This window comes from Pelodiscus sinensis, chromosome 9, assembly GCF_052426305.1.
Source record: "Pelodiscus sinensis isolate ZL-2025 chromosome 9, ASM5242630v1, whole genome shotgun sequence".
Taxonomy (NCBI): domain Eukaryota; kingdom Metazoa; phylum Chordata; order Testudines; family Trionychidae; genus Pelodiscus; species Pelodiscus sinensis.
Window position 1 is genome coordinate 18476981 of NC_143060.1, and position 13974 is coordinate 18490954.

At 42.3% G+C, this 13974-nt stretch overlaps 1 protein-coding gene across 11 annotated transcripts in view; it reads right to left on the reverse strand.

The window, feature by feature from the left end:
* The window catches only part of DOCK7 (dedicator of cytokinesis 7), a 164484-nt gene that overhangs the window by 9704 nt on the left and 140806 nt on the right, over window positions 1-13974 (reverse strand). For 3 of the 11 annotated variants that reach the window (XM_075936137.2, XM_006126761.5, XM_006126764.5), the window contains 4 exons: window positions 13807-13950; window positions 11985-12116; window positions 10370-10384; window positions 534-659 (listed from right to left, as the gene is read on the reverse strand). In XM_075936137.2, coding sequence (XP_075792252.1) covers window positions 534-659; window positions 10370-10384; window positions 11985-12116; window positions 13807-13950 — 417 coding nt within the window. Of the gene's footprint in view, window positions 1-533; window positions 669-5300; window positions 8795-10369; window positions 10385-11984; window positions 12117-13806; window positions 13951-13974 lie in introns of those variants that run through there. The other 8 variants (XM_075936135.2, XM_014575330.4, XM_075936140.2 and 5 more) reach the window with 4 other exon arrangements.

Here is a 13974-nt window from a genome sequence, read left to right on the forward strand (position 1 = left end):
AAATGGAAGAAATCCTAAACAAGGGCAAGTGATATCTCTTTTATGAAGTCTCACTAAAGGGAGAAAGACAATCAACACCCAGTTTTGGTGGAAAGGAAGGGCAGTGCAGGCAGGCAGGTGAGATCCCAGAATGAAATATTAAGAGAAAGAGGGAAATGTTAATGTAGAAACAACGTATTTGAGAAAGATCGAGAGGAATGACTTTAATAAGAGTATTAGCAAAGGCACCGATGTAGATGAATACACAGTGCAATACACTGAGAACATGGAAGCAATGTATCAAGTCTTAGCTTCTAGCTGCAGGATGGAATAAATCAAGTTATTTATTATTTCTGAGGGGAAATGCAGGGTGGCCCTGCTGGCCCCTCCAAGTAGAGAGTGTGGTCAGTAGTGGGAAAGGAAGATGTGCATTTGCCTAGTGATTGTTGTTTCAGCCACTACCTACATTTCATGATAAAAATCCAGCTTTTAAGGCTTAAGCAGCTTAATTTCAATTTACAGAGGGAATTCCAGGTCTGCCGCGATAATCTCACCTCTAGTCTATGGGAAATTTCAGCTAGCTTTGTTATCGCAGGCTCCTTGTACACAAATTCTTGTTCATCCAAGTCTCCAAACTTAGTCCCGTAAAAACCAACCCGGAAGTATGTACCAAACATCCGCTTTCCATCCTATGTTTGAAGAGACAAAAGGCACTTCAGTATAAAGACTGATTCATATATACTGTAAACTTGAGTGTTTGCAAACTTGCTCCGGGCATTGAACTGCCCTTTGGTTCAAAGGTGGGGAAACAAAGGTACCTGGGCTGATCAACACTAAAATTCAAGTTACAGCAAGCACTGCGCTGAAGGTAAACTCAAAAATAATATCACATCAAAGTTACTGAAGCAAATGAATGGTCTGATCCTGCAATGAGTTTCCTCCTGGGAGGACCTCTATTGATTTAGAAGCACAACCCTCAGGCAGAACTCACTGCAAGATCCCGAGCTCCACTGAATGCAGCTAAGCTGTGCAGACTTACACCTGGCCCTACAATTAAGGGAAATCAAGCTAAGGTCCTTATCCTGCAATTTGTAGTGAACTAGCAAGCAGACTGGGGCCTCTCTACTCAACCCTATTAAAAGTCTACACAGCTGCATGTCAGAGCCATCTGTTCATGCACAACTAACTGCAGGATCAGGGCCTAAGTCAAGATCCACTCATACTGTGATTGTACAAAAATCCAAACTTCAGAAAGTGTGTTATTTATTTTTTAAACATTATGTTGATGAAGCACTTTAATTCTCCCAAGAGGGCCAAAGTCACTCTTAGCAGAAGCAGCTGCAATTCCATTGGCTTCTGGGGATTTGCTCCTATTTACACCAGTGGTGTATTTGGCCCACAGAATGTAACAGCCAAGACAATTAAACTGAACACACAGGCTTTTGTCAGAAAAGTCACATTTTACAATAGGGAGACTGAAAGATCGGAAGAAACATACTTTAAAAAAAAAATCACACCTTTGATTTTGTTAAAGATCAAAACAAGTCACACTGCATGCAGAAACCAGACGTGCTTTTTAGATAGGAACTCCTACATGTTCACCTTGACTCTCCTGGGGAAGTGTGAGGTAGAACAGCAAGAAGTCTGCCTCTCAATCTTAGTGTTTGGGTGTCCAATGGCACCTCTACATGCCCAGCCTGGAATGTGGGATTCCTATTTCATATTTTACGGTCAGGCAATGCCCAAAGGCATTTTTGGCGACTTTTCGGGTTTGGTGCAGAACAAATTCTGCTGTAAATTGATCTTTTGTGGTGATGGTGAAAACAGTCTGGATAGCAGGAAGGATACAAAACGGAGAGGATAAAAAGAATCTGGTCGTTGCAAAATGATCATTCAGATAGCTGATGGGAGTTCACCTTACTGCTTGTTCCATAATAAAATTGTAATTTAGGTGCATTTCTTTCATTTCAATGGCTACCCGGCATGTTCCTTTGTAATGAAAATCAGTATTAGAGCCACATTATCTCCTCTGCTTTGGGGGGTGGAGAGGAGAAAAGCAGGCAAACTAGAAGGGATAGAAAAGTCATTTGCAAAGCTTCATACCTCCTAGCCGGACTGAATGCCTATGGGGGCTGTGGCTGCTGAGACCCTCAGTGCAAGGAGCTGCAGCACATGGGATGCTGAGGTCCTGACACTCAGAGCAGGAAGTGGTTTTATTGTTTCCTTGCATTGCCCTGACAGGACAGCCAGCCAGGCTGCCTGCATACCCAGCTCTCTGCAGCTCACCTCCCAGAACGGAGTAGAAAGGAAGAGCTGGAAGAAGGCACAGCGGATGCTTGAGGTGCCCGTGCCTCTGATTTGTTGCTGATGGATCAAATGTTGGCCTTGTTCTACGGACGTTAAGAGAGTAAAATATTCAGGTCCCACTTCAGCAAAGAACAGGGATGTAACTTCTAAGCAAGGGAGGAAACACACTGGGCCTCGCTTCAAACGTGCTTAAATTGCTCTTTTGGATCAGTGTCCTGATGGATTTTGGCATTTCAGACAAAGTACTGGATGCTACATTTGGGGTTTATCAATCTTGACTGCATCCATGTTTCTCAGCTACCTCTCATTTCAGACCCACACCTCCTCCCATACCACTCAGTCTGGGTGTTCCTTACTCTAACTTGTCACCATCAGACAGACTCATGAAACAACACCTCATTTGCAGCTCACTGCACTATTTGTTTTCTTATTTGAATAGCAACATTTTAAGAGATCAGATTGCCCATACATAGCACTTTTCACCAGACAATCTCCAAGCACTTTACAAAGAATTATTTCCATTATGCAGATGGGGAAGTGAAACCTGGAGATATTCAGTGTCTTCCCCAGTGTTACACAGGGCCTCATCCTGTACTACCTACAAATCAAATAGGAATTTTGCCATTGACTGATGAGCACAGGATCAAGCCAATGGTGAGTAAGGAACATATGTCAGGCCTTTTAATTCCTAGTGCTCTTCCCTATCCACTAGATCATGCTGCCTTCCTTTTGAGGTCTTTGGCCCAGGCTGCATGCCCAATACTGCTCTCATAGAAATAAGTGGAATTTTTGCTATGGATTTGCATTCACCAGGACTGGGTCATGTATCTTTTTCTATTTGGGCCCTGGCAGGTTGAAAAGCAAGCCCTGTATCCTTTAGCCTAGGTACAAACGCAATATTCCAAATACATTTTTTAGACATTATAATAAGTCTCTGCTGATGGCAATTCCACTAAGCATCTGCTGAAAGTCACTGGGTACAAACTGAGCTCAGTGGGAACACAGGGCGCTTTGCACCTTCTAAAAGTTGCTCAGTAATATGCAGGGTTGGCCCCGGTGATTCTGATAACTTAAGATGCTGAGCATCTCCGGTGAGGTGCAGAGTGGGCTTAGCTCCAACTGCGAGTCAAATTCATCTCTAAAGATAGCTGGGTTCACTAGTCACAACAAAGGGTGTTGGGCCTGATACAAAGGGATATGTGCTTTATCAGTGCAAAGTATTTTTTTTTAAATAATACCCCCAAAACAATTGTTGCTTAAGATAAAAGGTGACCGTCTTTCCAGGATGCATTTCTACACAACCATTTTAGCAACAGGAAAAATTCAAAACATACACAGATTTTTCAAAATCCAGGACCCAACAATCTGCATGCCATTCCCTCCATGAAGCTGTCCAAATAGGAAAGGAGAGAAAAATGGCTTTAAGCCAACTCTGTAATCTGATCTTGGGGCCGTAAGGTGCAGCATGGTCCCAGGCACAAGTAAGAACAGACTTCAGGCTGCTCTATTGTGTGTATGTTCCCAACAGCCTCATGGGTCACAGCAAGGAATCAGAGACATGTAGGGGTACCCTGGCCATTCCATTCCTCCCCAAGCCATGCTGTCTCCCTACACCAACCAAGGATTCTTCTAAGCTAGAGGGAATTCTCACATGGCCAGGTTTTCCTGCTATAGGGCTGCTTTGTATTGTTGGATGAAACAAATAAGCCTTACCTTGAGGGAAAATGGTGGCTAATAATTTCAATGGCATGAAGCACTATGCCAAGTAATGTGGGTTTGCTAGACTGTGCCCTTAAATTATAAATGCTTGGGGCATGGACATTGTCATAGATGCTGTGTCTGCTCAGCACTATGCACATTTATGTTACTATGCAAATAACAGCAACAAGGAAAAGAAACAGTTGGCTGTTCATCATTGCAAAATATCGAGACTATAAAGGGAAATTTACTGAACCTGCATAAAACCAGAGTGGTCAGGCTGTGTCTGCACGTGCAGATACGTGTCGATGTACAGGGCAGTGACTGCAAAAGCAAAATCCTCCTTCCCAGTCTGAAGACAGGGTGAGGCTTAGCACACAGCCTCGCACCACATGCCAACAGCCTTCCCCATCGTCAAATCCACTGACAGTGGCGTTTAGTGACAATGAACAGCATTTAAGCCAGAAACCACGTCACTTAAACTCAACCTCTGATTCCTGAGAATGACCCAAGTGAAGGATGAGAACAGCAGGTAGCTCTTTATGATCCTGACTCTGTTGCTATGGCTGGCAGTGGTGGTTAGCGTGTTAGCTTCTCACCTCTGCAGTCCAGGGTTGCACCTCCCTGATTGTCCAAATCAAAAAACGGCCACTTGGCATGGAGCATGGCAGTCCAAGTAACATCTGGGAAGACTCAGGACCTGAACAGCCAACAGTTAAAGGGAGGGTTGCCAGGTGTCTGGTATTTTACCGGACAGTCCGGTTTTGGGGCCCGCTATCCGGTTAAAAAATCCAGAAAATACCAGACATGTGCAATGTCCAGTATTTCATGGATTTCTGGCTGGGTGCTGGATGGAAGCCTGGTGGGGGCAGGGGAGTGGCTGGGGAGGCAGGGCGCGATTGGCGTTGGGAGCCCTGGCTGCATCTGATGCCTTGGGGAGGAGGAGAAGCCCTGTCCCTGCTTCTGAGCACGTGGTGGAGCCTCAGTCGGACTCACTTGCACTTCTCCGGACTGTGCGCGGGACTGACAGCGCCTCGGGATCTGCATGTGCCCAGGTCAGTCCCCCCACACCCCTGCTTCCCCAGACCCTTCCCGACCAGCTCCACTGCCCCCAATCCCCTCCTGGCCACCCCTGCTTCCTGCCGGCCGGTTCTCCTTCTCCTGATTTCCCCTGGCCAGCCGCGCTGCCCCCGACCCTTTCCCCACCTCCCCCGGCCAGACATGCTGCCCCTGACGCCCCCCCATCTCCTCCAGCCAGCCGTGCTGCCCCCAATCCTTCCCTATCTCCTCTGGCGAGCAGCGCCGCCCCCCCCAGCCCAGTGGGCCCCGCCCCCCATCAAGTGTGTCCAGTATTTTTTCTAAAAGAACTTAGTAACCCTAGTTACAAGTCAGAACTACGGAGCCCAGATGGAGCTACCACAGCACTTGTGTGTTGTATGTGGGCTCCAGGGGGCTTGTTTTATATAAGCCCTGGGGAACTGTATTTATTCCTGGAGGAATTCTGTCCCACTGTGTTTTGCACAGGATTTCCTTTCCCACCACAGAAATGGGCAGCGGTCACCAACCAGGAGATCTGGATCTACCGGTAGCTCTTGGAACCTCTGACAGGGGATCCTGACTGGTTTAGCCAGGAAGATATCAAGCACTGGCACGTTAGTTGCCCCTCTACCCACCCACTTTAGTTGCTGCTCCTGCCCCAGACTTGAGTCCCCCCACACCCAAACTCCTTCCCAGAGCCTGCACACACCCCCTCCCGGACCATAATCCCTCAACAAATACTAATAAGTCATAGGAGCTGTTCAGCTCCCTAACCAATTGCCTGGTCTACTTGTACCTAGCACCAGCTCTAGACTGAGCCAACCTGTATAGGCACAACAATAATTTTCAAACACTACCATGTGCCAAAAAGATCTCCTGGTGGAGGTGGTTTGCCTATATGGCCATGCTGTTTCTTCTTCCTTCCAGAACTGCCCTCTTCAGGCACAAGCTACATCATTAAAACGTCTTAAATGAGTGAAAAACGAGTAGTCCTGAGGCATCTTAAGAGACTAACAAAGGTCCAGGATCATCAGCTTTCATGGATAAAATCTCATGATCCTCTACCTTTGGTGCCACGGGACTACACGTTTCTAAAGTTACTGACTAACACAGCTCCACCTCTGAGACTTCTTAAATGAATGAGAGTTTCGATAACATTTAGTCCCTGGGCAGCTGGGGAAAGATTTCTTTAAGCATTAAATAACATGGTAGGAGTGCTTAGGCCACAAGCTCTGGATCCATGTATGCGAATCCCGTCACCACACTTTCCAACACACTAACCCACCAACATCATCTTCATTTAGCCATATAGAAAAGCATGAGTCCCGGATAAAAAAAAACAAGAAAAATCTCCCAAAAGTTTCCTTTCATCTGCTTTTCCCTCAGCATTAACCCTTTGTGATCTCCAAATCTGCGCTGCTGTATGTCGCACCTGCTTGAAAGCCATTTGCAGCTCTGGGAGGTCAGCCTTGCTAAGTGGCCACAAGTACACCACATAGGGAACACAACGAAGGAGGAGGGAACATTTTAGTGTGTATGGATTTTCATAGGAGTTTAAGGGAGTTAGGTGCCCAAATCCCAATGCATATTAACCTTAATGTCTGTGTCCCTCTTCCTAGCCAGGAAATACGCAGCTGCCAAGTTTTGTGCAACTCTGAGTATAACATGACATGCAAATTATTTGAAAACATGCAAATTAGCTCATTAAATGTTCATTTTGCAAATACGTTATAGATTATTATAAAATGTTGGGTCAAGATCAATGCACCACAACCCCAAGCATGGATGGGGTACTGGCAGGTGTTCAGGGAATAGGTGGGTGCTGTCTGGATGGAAATGGCTCAGAGAAGCTTTGGGGTAGGTAAGGGAAGCTGGGTTTGGTGTGAAGGCTGGGGAGGGAGGGAGCTAAATAGACTGAGGAGAAACAGGGGGCAGCTGAGTTTGTGGATGGCTTTCGAGGGGGGAACATTGTAGACAGATGAGAGCATCTAGCTGGGGTGAAGTTGAAAACTGGTTGGTTGTCAGATATAGGGAAGATCTGGATCCAATACGGAGTTCTCATACCCTCAGTGCCACTTGCTACTTCTTACCACCACTGTCTACATGCTCTTTCCCGGTTCAGATTTGACTTGGCTGCCAGCTCACTATGAATGCCCATGCACAACTAATTATCTCCTGTGCAGCCACAAATGAGTATTTGCATGTGCAAAACAGGCAGCTGGGTGAACACACACCTATCTGTATGGGCAAATGCGTATGTGCTATTTTTATCCTTCATATACTTTTAGTAACTGTGAGCCTCCTGGAACCTGTGAGCCTCCTGGAATTGGGAAAAACCCATTTTCCAGCCTGGTTGGGAAATACCGAAGGGCTTTTACTTGTGTTAAGTCCATGTTTGTTTGAGTTACTGTGACTAGGAACCAAATGAGTTACTCACACAAAGGCTGATTTTCAAGTCAGAGGTAGTTACATGCAGATTTGGGATTAATCAACTGAATTCGAATGATTTGTCTTTGCCTAATAGTGCTAAAAGTAGGCCAGATAACTAGGACAACGCAGGAAATTCGACACTATGGGGAGGTAGTTGGTCTTTGAATTCCAGTGTCTAGTGGTGGCTCTTCAAAGGTGTCTGGGCAAGACTGAAGGAAAACATCAGGCTAGGCCCCTAGGGAATACTTCAATGTACCTCCGTAGCATCAGAAGTGAAACAAAGAATCAAATTCCGTGGTTAGTCTGCTGGCAATGAACTAGACGATAACATAACATAATCTAAAAAGTATTGTGCTATAAGGATGTGATGGTTCTAATTTTTTCCAGGATTTTCCCTTAGAAATTACATCAATTCCAAAGGCCCTGAAAACATAGTACTAAAAACCAAACAAGTAATTTAAAAGTAATCCATGACCTAATTTCTGAAGAGAGCTAAAAATGCAGTTATGAGGGAGAAATTATTAACAAAGCATTTTCTCACCTATTATTTTTCTTGAAATAATAGGTCTTTGGGAGGAGAAGAGAATGAAGGTGAACACTGAGTAGCCATTACAGAACCGGCAGAGCAGATAACAGCCACCATGATTTATGAAGGGTTCATGATTTGTTATTATGCATGGTAAATACCTTTCAACATTGTGGGGCATAAAGTTTTAAAGTTCTCTCTCGCACACACCAAAAGCTTTGCCAACTAGATTCACCTAATTAAAGGCTGAAAAATTAGACACAGCAGAGGCCCACCTACTGACAAAAGGGCAGAATGGACATAAATGGAAGTAGAATTGGCCCAAAATAGGTCTGAGCAAAAATAACTCCTCCCTCCATGTTAGAGAGGGAACTGATCACCCCAAATTGTTATGGAGTTTTACATTGTCTTGTTGATTTTAATCCAATGTACAATGTCTTTACGACAGTCTTGCCAATTCTTAAAGTCTTTCAATAGTTGATGGTTTTAAGCTACAGCTCCTTGTAATTTGGTGTGATTCTCCACAGGCTTCTGCTTTTAACATTTCACAGTCGGCAGTAAAAAGCATGCAAAGGTGAATACTAAAAGGTCAACCACCAGAAAGTAAATTTAAAAATGCTTTTACACAAACCATCGTTTATAAACAAAATCTCATGAATGGCTTGTGAGCTGACTCCTGATTTTTGAACACCTGAGTTGGCAAGACTGCTTTTCCAGGGATATGCTGCGTGGATCTTTTAGTTGACATTGCTCTTTGGTGAAACACAATAATTGAGGTCTCCACAGAGTAAAAAAAGAAAATCCACGAAGTAGGAACTTACCACAACAGACAATAGTAAAAGTGGGGAGGAGGGTCAGCAACCAGGGCGATAGAGGAGAAAACAGAAAGTATTTTAATTAGGGAATTTCCATAAAACAAACAAGCAGCAATTGGCAGCAAATAAATAAAATTTTAAAAAAAGAGAGGTGAGCATCACTAAAGTATTTTAAACAATAAAGAAAAAAGAAAAACATGCAACAAACTTGAAGGCTACGAAGCAAAAAGCTTAGCAAAAGGTGGCAATGACAGTGCATCACAGTAGAGCAGAACATAAACGATGGGTGTGTTTTACCATGCAATAAAACAAGACTGAATGATGTTAAAATCATAACCAATGACAGGGGACAGTCCAGGGGTCGATTTAGCATCATGAGGATTGATCAAAATAGATGCTCACAGGCTTTCATTACTTACTGGATATTGAGCATAAGTAACTTACAGGTGTATGACAAACATTGGATTGTTGGGTTGCTCATCTGCTAGGACTTGTAACAGTAAAAAGCAAGCAATTTACAAGAGAAGTTCTTTTACATCAGCGATAATAGGTAAATGACTGAATTTTAGTTCTTGACAAGCCAGGATGTGACATGAAGTTTAGACATGTCTAGCCAAAACTGCATTAAGTAAGACCTCTTATAGAGGCTTCAATTCAGGAAATCATGGGTACTTACATGCTTTCCTGCATTAGGGTCTTAAAGTAATGAATAATCTTAATAGTAACAGTGCACCAGACTGAGTTGCTTGATTCAAAGCAAAGCAGAAGCTGCTATCAGTGCTTATAAAGTGCTTTTGGGAACTGAGAAAAATAACGTAGGAGTAGACTTAAAAAAACGTTAAAAAAATCGTAGTCCATTGAAGTTAATGTATAAGAGCAACTATGTAAACATAAGCAGCTGACCTATGAGCTGATTCATCAAAACAAGAGTGAACTGGGTCTGGGTGAGAGATCTAGTAGACAGAGTTTGTTTTTAATCCAAATGCACATCTCTCATGGTTGATATTGTAGAAATGCAGACAGCCTCTGCTAAAATCAAAAGCAGCAGAACAACATCTCTGGCGTTAAAAGAATTCAGCTATTTTATTCCCACCCAAAAATTGCATTAAAGAGAAGTATTCAGCATTTATAAATTACCAAGATTAAATGGGTTTACTATGAGCTAATGTCTGCTTAGCCATTGCAGGTTTTACTTTTGACACCTCTGAGCATAAGCACTTAAATCGACCCCTGTGGGGTGAAAACATGGTATGAAGAGAAAATATGGTATTCTGTGTCAATGCTGATGAGAAGAATTATAAACAAAATATAAAAACAAACTAGTGATGATACAGTGGCTCATTCACCAAAGAACCTCATTAGTGGAACACATTGGCATCCATGCACTACCTATAGCTTCTTAGGAAGAGTATCCTACAACTACAACAATAGTTTTTGATATTTCTTTGGTTAATGAATTCAGTTTAAACAGCAGACAGCAACAGAAATACCCACAACTAGCACATGTGGGCAAAGCATTGGCATGAGTCATCTGATCAATCTATTAGTGTTCTTTACTAACTAAAATATTACCTACCTCCCAGCCAGTACTCTGTGTAATAAAAAGTGAAAAGGGCATGTCACAGAAACAAAAAAATATGTTTCAAAGGCCAAAACATGACCATTATTTTAAGGTATATTCATCTACAATGCTCTCAATCATAAGTTACCAGGCTCCTACAGTGGCCTATCGTTTCCTTTGGCTGAGAAGGATAGTGCATGATTGATTAGAGAGCCATCAACTTCTTTTTGGTCCTTTATTAGTCAGTGTATCATATCAGGTGAATATCAGGAATTCTGGCACAGCCATGCTGAAAGTTATCACGTGGGGAGATCAGGGCCAGATCTTCAGCTGGGGTAAATCAGCATAGTCAATGGAACTATGCAGATATCCATCCAGGGAAGAGCTGGTCCCACTTATACTGTCACAGACGTGTAAGAAAACCAGCTGTCCGATAACATACTCAGTCCATGTGAGGGAGACATTCTAAACCACTGTATTGCTATTCATTTTAGAACTGGCTACTGAGTTCTTACATTCCCTCACAGAAAAGGCCTAGTCCTGGGAGCCAATCCTACAAGATAACAAGTGATACTATTTCCCATTGAGCTGAAATTCACTGAGATCTGTGGGAAATGAGGTCTTTCAGCATCTTCCAAGAAGTGCTCAGCACCTTGGCGCACATGGGTCTGCATGAATGCTCTGACACTGCAAGATGCAGAGTGTCTCCTCTGTGGTGCCTTCAAATCCTACTGATCATAAGCCTCGGGTCAGGAAATCTCCCCCATTCAGGTCAACTTTTAAGCATATGTTAACCTTTAGCTTAAAAGTTAAGCATGTGTTTGCATGCTTTCCTGAATCAGGGCCACAGGTTTTACAGTGCCCAGTGGGAACTGAGCTCTTGTCTGCGGGCCTGATCTAACATCACTGCCTTCAGTCATCAGAGCAGGATTTGCTATGAGGTAGCTAATAATGCATGGAAAAGGGCAGGAAACTATACAATATATTTAGCTGAGACTACTGTTTTGCTAATAACACAGTCCAGCTACCTCATTCCTAAATGTCTTCTTTTTCAATTATCTGGATAATGTTGTCTGACTTTTAGTTATACTGGTGGATACCATTTGAAGGATTAATAAAATAATAATAATAATAATAAGTATATTCAGAATGAAAGCTAATTTCAGAGGGAGGGAAACAAGGATATTTTGGTTTTCTTTTATATTTTTATTTAATGTACAAAAGATTTTGGTGAAGTTCAAAATAACTCATGCATCGTATGAAGGGCTAAATAAAACTCCAATTTTTTTTATGTCATTTAGTAACCTAAATGTAACCATGCTTTTCTCCCAGCATATTTTAGAGGAACACGTGAAATTATGCATCTATAACTAGTAAGGACCAGGCAACTAACAGATTTCTTAACTCTTCATCATTTTTGTTATTTACACTAAAAGTTTGTATGTGCAGACTTGATGTCTTTGTAATGATCATAAATGTCCCTTGAAAGTTCAATGATCATTTGCAAACTATCATTTTGATGACATTCATATAATCTGATTGAAATTGCACTTTCCTTTTTGGTGGAGAACACTAAAACATGTCAAATATCTTCAGGGTTCAAACTACAGCTAGAGATTAAAATCATTACCTGATGAACAATTTTGCTGAATGCTTCTTGGAGTTTACCATGAATCGTGGACAGTTTCTTGGCATCTCTGTTAGCTTCATGAATAGGAATGAGGACTTTGTAAACCTCGTTAACAGCTTCATACATGCCAGCCTACAAAAATAATGTGTATCAGATGGATTTTTCTATTAATTCAACAGGAAAAAAAATACAAGAAACGCACCCAGTATAAAATACATGCTCACAGTACTTTCAGTAAGGAAGATTACAAAATTGAAGTGGTTGCTTGTATGTCTACATTTATCATGATTTAATCAGGATTTTTTTTCTACATTTATTGTGATTTAATTAGGTTTTTTTTTCAGGTATCAAATCCCCAATAATTCATAGAACCAAAAAGCACATTTAATAACACATTCCTGTTTCTTTTTTAGTACGCTAATTTATTAGTAAAGTTGGGCTATTCTCGATTTAAAATGCATGCACAAGAGGGGAGAGGCTGAGTCTAATATTAAACAAGTCAATGGGAACAGTAGTCTGAGTGCACAGTATGGCTCTTTAGGTCTAGTGTGACTTGGCTTTGTGTCACTTATATTTGCTTTCTCAGACTCCATGAGATACGATTAGTGAAGTGTCTCCCAGGAGCACATCTTCCAAGAAGCTCCATTTGCCCTCTCCAACCCGCAGTGATCTGACTGGGGTTCCACCTGCCATGGGTGGCTACAGAAGGATCTGTAGAGGCACTATGCCTCCCTCCTCCCTCACAGATTTGTCACTCCATTGCAGGAGTTGTGCTGCGTTGCCCTGCCAAAGGGAATTCAAAATCATGTTGTGGTAAATAGTTACCTTGTCCTTAAAATCCTGCCTCTGATGGGTACATTGTTACCATCCTATTACCATCCCAACCTCTGCCCTCTTAACACTAGCCTGCCCTCTCCCTAGTCACAGATCACAAAACCTGCCTAGCAATCAATGGAAGACTGTCTATGGGATGAGGTCACAAAGGCTACGTCTATACTGCATAGTTATTTCGGAATATGCTATTCTGGAATAGTTATTCCGAAATAGCTTATTTCAAAATAGCACGCCTACACTGCAGGGAAGTCTCAAAATTAGTCCGAGGCAGGTTTCCCTAAAGTAGATGTGCTATCTCAATGTAGAGCCCCAGGAGGAATAACTTAGAATGGCTCTGGTGAGGGGCTATTTATCTGAAATAGTAGAAGTGGAGCGTGTACACACGCCTTATTTCAAAATAGCTATTTCAGAACAGGTGTTATTCTTCGTAGAATGAGGTTTACAGAAATCAGAATAAGCCATCCGTTATTTTGAAATTATTTCAAAATAACGCAATTTCTGTGTAGATGCTCACAAAGTTATTTTGGAATAACAGTTATTCCAAAATAACTTTGCCGTGTAGACACACCCAAAGATACCACTCGCCAGCTGTGTGTGTCCTGGATTCCAGACCCCTTTACCCAAAAGGATGGAAAGAACTACATAGTCTTTAACCAATAATGTAAAGATATCATTTGTCTTTCACTAATGGTGAATTAGAATTAGAACTAGCTCTTACCAACTAACTAAAACTCAATTATCAGAAATGCTGAACTGGAAATATGAGAAACAAACCCACAAAACCCATTCAGTGCTAAGCTATAGTTGACTGCAGGTTACTTTAGGGGGCTAACTGAGCCATCCAGGAGAAACTATGCTTCCAACGCCATCAACATAAACTAAGTGATATGGCAGAATTACACTGTCTCATTTACAAAACATTTTCCTGAGTACTGTCAGCACTATGAGCTCTCTGAAGTAGATATATAGAGAGATTAAAAACTTCTACCATGGAGAAAGATGCTGCAGCCTGTTCCAGCAATCCCACCAGACCTGCTTCTGTAAAATACTTCCCAGAACAGATACCTTCTTCATCTGGTGAGACAACATCATCAGAAACTGCGGATTCTTCCAAAACATTAGAAGATATGTTCTAAGGAGACATAATTTAGACAGA